Below are 9,195 nucleotides of genomic sequence, written 5' to 3' on the forward strand. Positions count from 1 at the left end.
TTTGTTTAATATGTAGAAAAAGAGATTAAATTAGGGACAATGATAATGGTACAATTGGAAATTTTGCAACGAGCAGTTCTGCTAATTACTGATTAAATTAATCGATTGACTTATCAAGCAAAATCTATTTTGTTAATTTAGGTAAAATAACGTTTGTTTAATATGTAGAAAAAGAGATCAAATTAGGGACAATGAATTATATACAATTAGAAATTTCACGGTAAACAATTCTGTCGATCGAGCTAATTACTGATAAAATTAATCGATTGACTTATCGAATAAAATCTATTTTGCTAATATAATATACAATATAACTAAAATAAATATAACGTTCGTTTAATATGTAGAAAGAGATTTAAATTAAGGACGATGAGTTGCATAGTTGAAAATTTTGCACGGTAAGCAATTCTCTGTCAGTCGAGTTAATTGAAATTTGATCAAAGTCTCCACGAGATGTGTTTGATCGTTATTTCGGCACGAAGATCGACGAAATCGTGCCGATTTTCAGGGCGCGCGAACGCGTAAAAGGACGTATGTATACCTTACATCGATCGGCGGCGTTTCCATTGTCGCGAGGCGCGTTTTCCCGCGCCGACCCGCGCGACACCGGAAATCCGGACCGGTCGGGATTCCGGTTTCGAAATACCCCGCGCCTCGCGTCGTCGTCCGACACTCACTTTTTCAATTTTAAAAGCTGCAAACACGCGATCGGCGTTCCCATACTTCCCATACGCGGGGTGCTGAGAGAAACTCTCTGGGCACCCTCCGCGGTGGCCCGCCGCAAAGAGGTTTTTTTTTGTCTCGCGAACCGGTTTCACCGAGAGTTTTCCCGAACATGCCGAAAAACGGGGCGAGAGAAACGCGCTTGAGACGGAAACGCGGGACGACAGTCTCCCTTCTCGCTCCCCGTTGTGACGCGACGAGGAAGGGCGTGGCGCCCCCTTGCGCCACCACGGTCCTGACGGAGCTCTCGCGGCAGAGGGGTAGGGATTGGCTGACCGATGGCACGGGGGGCAGGGAGGGGGCGAAAGAAAGAGCGAGAAAGAGAGCGGCAGAGAGGGAGCAGGGAGCGCTGTAGGGAGCTTCCGTTTATCTGCGAGGTCAGAGAAGGCAGGCTGCGCGTTACAGTGGTGCTGTTGAAAAACACGATGAAAATGGCGTGGCAACCACAGGAGGAAGGACTCAGGCAAATCCTGACGCTGCTCAAGGAGTCGCAGAGCCCGGACACGGCGACCCAGCGGGCCGTACAACAAGTATCCTTTCGCCAATCGATCGAGATCCGCGATCCTCGTGCCCCGTCGCCGTCGGTGTCGTGTCGTGTGCTTGTGGTGTGCTGCCCGCCGCTCGGAGCCCATACGTGGCCCCCGCGGAGTGAAGCGCGGGTGCGGGAAAGAAAAAAGGGACGCAGCGCGCGCGCGAGACCGCGTCGTCGCGTTCGTTTTCCCGGCGCGGCGGTCCCAACGGAATTTTCGGCCTTCCCGAGGACGATCCGGGGAAATTAATTATCGCGCGAACGCGCGATCCCCATGTCGCGAGATCGCTCGGGAGAAAGACGGGGCACGCGCGTGCGCGCGCGCGCACGCTCGCTCGCTCGCTCTTTCTCGCTTGCGTTCGCTCGCGATAGCGTCGCGAATTTGCAACGATCATTCGCTCGTTCCTCGCGCGTCCCGTCCCGTCGCGCGTCACCGTCGCCCCGTCGTCCCCGGAATCGAGCGGGCCCGACGCGTTGCGGCCGCGGAGCTGGAAATATGCTAACGATGCACGTCCCGGCCGAGCCGAGCCGTGCCGCGCGGAGCGGAGTCGCGCGGGGACTCCGGCTCGCTCGCATGCTCGCGCGCGCGGGGGGACTTGTTTTCCCAGCGCGCGGCTCCTCCTGATCGATAGTTTTCGCGGGAGTCCTCCTCGCCGGGCACTCTCGCTCGCGCGTATAGATTGCCCAGCCGTGCCCAATCACAATATGCCGTGCCCGATCGCGCGCTTTATCGATGATCGTTCGCGTTTAACGACTGTGCTATCTATTCGGGGAAACGAATCGGATCCGTGAAATATATGAATACGAATTGTTCAATGTATATGCATCTTCTCGTTTACATTGATAAATAATCTCACGTCATATATTATTTTCCTTAATTGTATAATGTAGAAATTGGAAGAGTTGAACAAATTCCCAGATTTCAACAACTATCTGATTTTTGTCCTGACGAAATTGACATCGGAAGGTACGTCGAAATTTATATGCGACTCTCCGGTTGAGATACCCTGAGAGTTTTCATTTTGCAATTCTGCTTGAGATATTTGTCAAGAAGAAACTAATAATTTTCTCTCTGTTAAAGACGAACCTACTAGGTCTCTGAGTGGACTGATATTGAAGAACAATGTAAAGACGTACTTCCACAAGTTTGTACCGGAGGTCATAAATTTCGTGAAGCAAGAATGTCTGTCAGCTGTCGGAGATCCATCGCCGCTGATTCGTGCGACCGTCGGTATTTTGATCACCACTGTCGCATCAAGAGGTACGCTATTATTTTATATTACTCGGCGAGATGCGGCGAAGGAGTGCGTATTGTATGTATTTTTTTTGACGGTTGAAATTGTATTTCTCGGTGAGTAGGTGAATTAACGACTTGGCCGGAATTGTTGCCGGCGTTGTGTCAAATGTTGGACTCGCAAGATTACAACGTTTGCGAGGGCGCGTTCGGCGCTCTCCAGAAGATCTGCGAGGACTCGGCGGAGATATTAGATTCGGACGCACTGAATCGCCCCTTGAACATTCTGATTCCAAAGTTCCTTCAATTCTTTAGACATTCGAGCCCCAAGATCAGATCCCACGCGATAGCATGCGTCAATCAGTTCATCATTCAACGTACGCAAGCGCTTATGATACATATAGACAGCTTTTTGGAGAATCTCTTCCATTTAGCTTCGGACGATGATTCCGAGGTCCGAAAAAACGTGTGCAGGTAGTTGATAGTATAATGCAGATGGCATATTGTTTCTTTTCTTTTCGCTGTTGTTATCGCTAACAGGAAAACTGATGTATCTTTCATTGTCTCCACGTAGGGCTCTGGTAATGCTACTCGAAGTACGAATGGACAGACTAATACCGCATATGCACAATATAATAGAATACATGCTAATGAGAACTCAGGACATTGACGAAGGAGTGGCATTGGAGGCGTGCGAGTTTTGGTTGTCATTAGCGGAACAACCAATTTGCAAAGAGGCACTTGCGCCACATTTGTCGCGATTAGTACCTATCTTGGTGAGTTCTCTTCTAAGTTTACGCGCGAAATTATCACTCTTTTGTCTTACTTGACTCTTAACGCACTTTTTTCCGTTTTTTTTTACAGGTGAAAGGTATGAAGTATTCGGAAATTGACATAATCCTCCTCAAAGGAGACGTGGAGGAGGATGAAATGATTCCAGACAGGGAAGAGGATATCCGACCACGTTTTCACAAATCCAAGACTCATCACTCGCATCATGCCAATGGCATGAACAAGCACACCGACGAGAACGGCGGCGTTAACGGCGGGTGTGACGACGAGGACATAGACGTTGAGGACGGATGCGATGACGATTCAACTCTGAGCGATTGGAACTTGAGGAAATGCTCCGCCGCCGCGCTAGATATGCTGGCTAATGTTTTCAGGGAAGACCTTTTACCGGTTTTGATACCGATCCTGAAGGAGACTCTTTTCCATCAGTCTTGGGAGATCAAGGAATCCGGTATCCTGGCACTGGGAGCTATCGCTGAAGGTGCGCGCATTCTTTTTTTTTTCTTTAAAGTACTCTTATAAATAGATTAAAAGACTGGTCGAAGTAATTGAGATTTTGATTCGTATTTGCAGGTTGTATGAGCGGCATGATTCCGCATCTGTCGGAGCTCATCCCTTACCTGATCAGTTGTCTGAGCGACAAGAAGGCTCTTGTGCGTGCCATAACTTGCTGGACGTTGAGCCGTTACGCGCATTGGGTTTGTGCGCAACCTCACGAGACGCATTTGAAGCCTCTGATGACGGAATTGCTCAAAAGAGTGCTCGACAGCAACAAACGTGTTCAAGAGGCGGCATGCTCCGCTTTTGCAACTTTGGAGGAAGAGGCCTGCACCGAACTGGTCCCTTATCTTGGATTTATTCTCGAGACGCTTGTCTTTGCGTTTAGTGAGTACAACACGAAGCGATTATTCGTTTTGATCTTAGAAGATGCATCTCTGCAATTTATTAATGCAACTGTCTATTTGCAGGTAAATATCAGCATAAGAATCTTTTAATTCTGTACGACGCAATCGGCACTCTCGCCGATTCTGTGGGTCACCATCTGAACAAACCAGACTACATCAATCTTCTGATGCCGCCTCTCATTAATAAGTGGAACGTACTGAAGGACGAGGATAAAGATCTGTTCCCACTGCTGGAATGCCTTTCTTCAGTAGCGACCGCGTTGCGCTCGGGTTTCTTACCGTATTGTGAACCTGTGTACAGGTATGTACACACACATGACGAACAATCTTTTGACCAAACCAAATCTGTTTCATATTGCCGTTCTAATAATCTAGTATAAATTATCTCGGTATGATATGGTGAAATACTCCGTTTTGTTTGCAGGCGATGTGTGTCGCTTGTAGAGCAAACGCTGAACCAACACATAGCGAGCACGCAAAGTCCGGAGCAGTTTGAGGCACCCGATAAGGACTTCATGATAGTCGCGTTGGACCTCCTTAGCGGATTAGCGGAAGGGCTAGACGGTCATATGGAACGTCTAGTGATGAACAGCAACGTTATGCAGCTGTTGTACCAGTGTATGCAGGATACCATGCCAGAGGTTAGACAGAGTAGCTTCGCTTTACTAGGAGATCTTACGAAAGCTTGTTTCCAACATGTACTCCCCTGCATACGTGAGTATATTCTAGACGATACCGAGAGACCATCGGACATATATGTTAATGTCAATGAATTTTATCTCGATGCGCAGCGGAGTTTATGCCTATACTGGGACAAAACTTGCATCCGCAGTTCATATCAGTGTGTAACAACGCGACATGGGCGATCGGCGAAATTTCGATAAAACTCGGTAAATATCGAGAACGATATTTGCTGCGTTCAGCGGAAAAAGCAGCTCAGTAAACGGTCAGTGATTCTTTAATACGATTGGTGCTTGCCTTTGGTTCTTCCTCGGATCTAAGCGTAAAAATCAATTGTAATGAAGAATTACTGAGCGCTCACTGAGCTGCTTTTTCCGCCGAACGCGACCATTGTTACAGAGAACAAATTAAGCTTACCGCTTATCTCCGTTTGTCTTTCGCAGGACCTGACACGAGCGCATATATCCCATTAATTTTGACTCAGCTCATCGAGATCATTAACCGACCGGACACGCCGAAAACACTGTTGGAAAACACGGGTGAGTCGTCAGTCCGATCTTTACGGATATCTAGTTCTCTCTTAGAACGATACCGTAAATGATATATCGAGCATTACTTTGAAACGAATAGAAAGCAATGTGTAGTGCGAGACTCGAGCCGACAACCAGAATCTGTCGATTCCCTATATATACATACATACATCGCTATCTTTCCCGTGTGTCGACTTGAGAATTACACTCCGTCACGACTGTGTGCGCTGCTCTTTGTGCACATTGGGAAACTTCTCATTCGCAGAGATTAGCTTTATGACATAATAATTGTTATGCACAATCTTATGTAGACCGAAAGTATTTTCCGACCATTGTTTAATGAAAGGTCTCCCAGTAACTTTTAGAGTATTGTTCACGCTAGATCCGAGTTATTCGGTGGCATCCCAGCTCTAGGTGCATAAATACATATATATATTTCTTTTCCTCTTTTTTTTTTAAGTAATTTTTGGATCAACAATACTTTGAACCACACAGTTCAGTGACTTGACGCGGTCATATACATGAATCGCGATTGCACGTTTTATCGACAGGTTTAAGCAATTAGTATTTGTATATTGAACCTTGATTTAGTGGTGTGCGACTGCCTGTAGGCTTGAACGTATATACTATACGGCTGTATTGCCACAAAAGGACATGTTGCAATTCGGTATATATATATATATATATATATATATAAACTAAAGTGTGTGTGTATATATATATACTAATGCTTGCATATTTCTAAGCCCCAGATTATATTGTTTCGACTGAATTGTTTGAATTGGCCTTTAAAAGATCATAACGCAAATTTGGTTATTCCTTTTTATTGTTCTCTTATTTGTATTGACATATTTATATATATATTTCTTATACACAGTAGAAAGAGAGAAAGGGAGGGAGAGAAAGAGAGAGAGAGAGATCATTTGGTATACCGGTCCGTATACAAAATCACACGGGCTCGCACGCTGCTATCTAATTTTGATTATTGTTTCAGCAGCTACAATAGCACGGTATTGCCTATGTTTCATTGTCGGTATCTCATATGTTTCACCTGTGTTCTCACTGTCTTCGATTAATTGTTAATGTTACTTGATTCTTAATTAACTGAATTATTAATTGAGAATTTATTAATTGGAAGTTACAAGCGGAGCATATATATAATTCTTCTTCGCCTGAGTTGATCGTTGGTTCTCTATCAGTTTGTCTTATTGTTTGTGTTTCCGGTCACTTCACTACACTTCACTTGTCTACTTACCGAAACCGAAAATGAAACCGTAGCCATAACGATCGGTCGCCTAGGTTATGTGTGTCCCCACGACGTCGCCCCCATGTTACAGCAGTTTGTCCGACAGTGGTGTGTAAATTTCTTTATTATATTATTATTCTATTAATTATATTATCTTCTATTTTTATTAGCACTCTTTATTATTATACATTATTACATTCCCGATTCCTGAGTAATTGCATCAGGGGCTGCTAAGAACTTTTGCGCAAGGACACGGTGGTGAGCCACGCTGCAAAAAAAATCGATTGTCGTATTTAAGTACTCTCCCTCTTCGCGAAGGCAGAGATCCCCGCGCCGGGGCCGGCCGGGAATACACGTGTAAATGGGAAAACGCTACCCTCCCGCAGCTTGCCAGCATGAACTTGCTCAATGGTTTTTCGCAGTATTCGCAGTATTCGCAGTAACATCTTAGATTTGAATTCGTTATATGATATAATTCTAATCTTTATTTTGCCACCATGCAAGTGTGTTACGAGCTCTCCTGTTTATCCGAGTATCAAGAGACCAGGGGATAGGTTTACATTTGTCACTCTTATTATTTGTCGCCCGCGTCAAGTCTCGTTGCCTCTCGTTATCCGGAGGACCGCGAATACCTCACATATAATAGTTCTTTTTTCTCGCTCGATTAATAAAAATTCATTCTGCATGCTGGTAATTTGGCATCTCGTTCTGATTATACAATGTGCCGTGCCGTAAATGTCAAATGTAAACCCAGCCTTAATGAGACAGTAAGTGAAATATGACGCCAGTCATATATCCCAATACAGCTATGTAATATATTGCATAAATTTGTTATAGGCTAGACTCTTAAATTCAGCGATCAATCTTTGCAATTAGTGTATTTGCAATTTTCCTTTTTTCTGCTAATACCGGTTCTAATTTAACGCCGACTCTTTGGAGATTGTACATGTAAATCTTATATACATAGCAGTTATTGCTATTTGTATGTACATATCTGCAATCTAATAATATTAATGATAATTTCTCGAGCCATTAATAAGAGTGCTAATTATCGCATTGGACTGGCCTCACAGTAAGCCAACCGTTTCGTCTCTCGTCGAGAATGCAATTTGAAACAAAATTTATCTATGTGTGAATTGTGGGAATGAACGTAAATGGCTAGTTGTTCAATTATTGCCAGAGCCATATTATTATATATATACATATGTATATCTTTCAATGTGACTATTATAATCTGCAGAAAGATACTTCGATCACTTAATGACGAAGTTGGCGTTTTTACAACTCACAACATAATAAGTTTAAAATCAATGAGTGCCGTAAAGTCCGCGTGTTTTACTGATCGAAGTATTTTCCACTTGGACAAGGAGGCCGAACAACGTCTAATGAGATTGTCGATTGTAAATTTATCAATAGGTGCACTTCTTTGCGAAGCATAAGAGATAACGAAGAGAAGGATTCTGCCTTCAGAGGTATGTGTCAAATGATCACTGTCAATCCGGCCGGTGTCGTCCCGGACTTTATCTTCTTCTGCGATGCCGTGGCGTCGTGGTCTGCGCCGAAGGAGGACCTGAAAGAGATGTTTCAGAAGGTAAAATGACAGCCGAACGACTGATGGGCTCAGTATTTTCTCATGGCACGATCTCATGGTTATTGTCTTGTGTTTAGATACTATTCACTTTCAAAAATCAAGTGGGCGAAGAGAATTGGAAACGATTCTCCGATCAATTTCCGCCGCAGCTTAGTGAGCGGCTCCACAACATGTACGGCGTCTGAACAGCTCCGCCTAAAAGCGGTAAATTGACTAATTTTCTTAAAAACGTTTATATTTTATCTAGAAGTATCAATAATTTGATAGGATTCCCTTTTATGACTTTATGTTTGTTTCCAGAAGGCCTCTTAAACGAGCAGGCCGAATGGGGTTGGGCGGGAAACAAGGGGCGGATGGGACGGGTGGGTGAAACCACGGCCTCTTCTCATCAACATCGTTGTCGTTACCGTGTCATCGTGGTATGTTATTATCGTGCTTTTGGGGAAAACGATAAATGGCATGCCGTGCCTTTTAAGTCCTGGCAGTCGATGAGGCTGCAAAGGAAGAAAACGAGGAGAGAGAGAGGTGTCAGCGAAGCTAAAAGGCAAGAACGACAAGAGATAGGCATTGGCCGAAAAAGTAAAAGCGTGGGTGGGCGGGGTTGGGTGGGATTTATTTCGGGGTGGGAGGGAGGAATTTTGTGGGGATCACCGACTATACATTTCAAGAGACGGAACGAGGTATCAGCGTAACCGCAATCCGATTTGATACCTCGGATGTACCGGACGTACACGCTCTGTACACTCCGTTTCCATTACCGCGTAACACTGAACACGTGAAAGTGTTAATTGATTCTCGCGTATGTCAAAAAACGTGACAAGTGCTGGCTGGGCGCCACGACCATCTCTGCCCCGGCTCTTTAATATAATTAGATATATGTATATTATTATTGAGCAACCAACTCGCAAGAACAGTTGGAATGTAAGAATTTAGCATAGATCTCACGTTATAGAGATCGCGCATA

The 9,195-nt window shown here is 44.7% G+C and overlaps 1 protein-coding gene across 3 annotated transcripts; it reads left to right on the forward strand.

Moving 5' to 3' along the window:
• The first annotated feature begins 1,054 nt into the window (after positions 1-1,054).
• On the forward strand, positions 1,055-8,823 carry LOC112453118 (transportin-1-like). 3 transcript variants are annotated; one of them, XM_025013679.1, is made up of 15 exons: positions 1,056-1,253; positions 2,144-2,219; positions 2,334-2,513; positions 2,612-2,960; positions 3,061-3,262; positions 3,351-3,759; positions 3,852-4,163; positions 4,247-4,484; positions 4,608-4,897; positions 4,975-5,073; positions 5,308-5,403; positions 6,673-6,748; positions 8,057-8,231; positions 8,309-8,435; positions 8,532-8,823. In XM_025013679.1, the coding sequence occupies exons 1-14, from the start codon at positions 1,149-1,151 to the stop codon at positions 8,414-8,416; spliced, it is 2,715 nt and encodes a 904-aa protein (XP_024869447.1). In that variant the 5' UTR covers positions 1,056-1,148; the 3' UTR covers positions 8,417-8,435; positions 8,532-8,823. The 3 variants fall into 3 exon arrangements, with proteins under 3 accessions (XP_024869449.1, XP_024869447.1, XP_024869448.1); XM_025013680.1 differs by having other exon boundaries at positions 8,535-8,823; XM_025013681.1 differs by lacking the exons at positions 6,673-6,748; positions 8,309-8,435; positions 8,532-8,823 and having other exon boundaries at positions 1,055-1,253; positions 8,057-8,181.
• Positions 8,824-9,195: the final 372 nt, after the last annotated feature.

The sequence above is a fragment of the Temnothorax curvispinosus genome, unplaced genomic scaffold (assembly GCF_003070985.1).
Source record: "Temnothorax curvispinosus isolate PA1 unplaced genomic scaffold, ASM307098v1 QBEX01004060.1, whole genome shotgun sequence".
Classification (NCBI taxonomy): Eukaryota; Metazoa; Arthropoda; class Insecta; order Hymenoptera; family Formicidae; genus Temnothorax; species Temnothorax curvispinosus.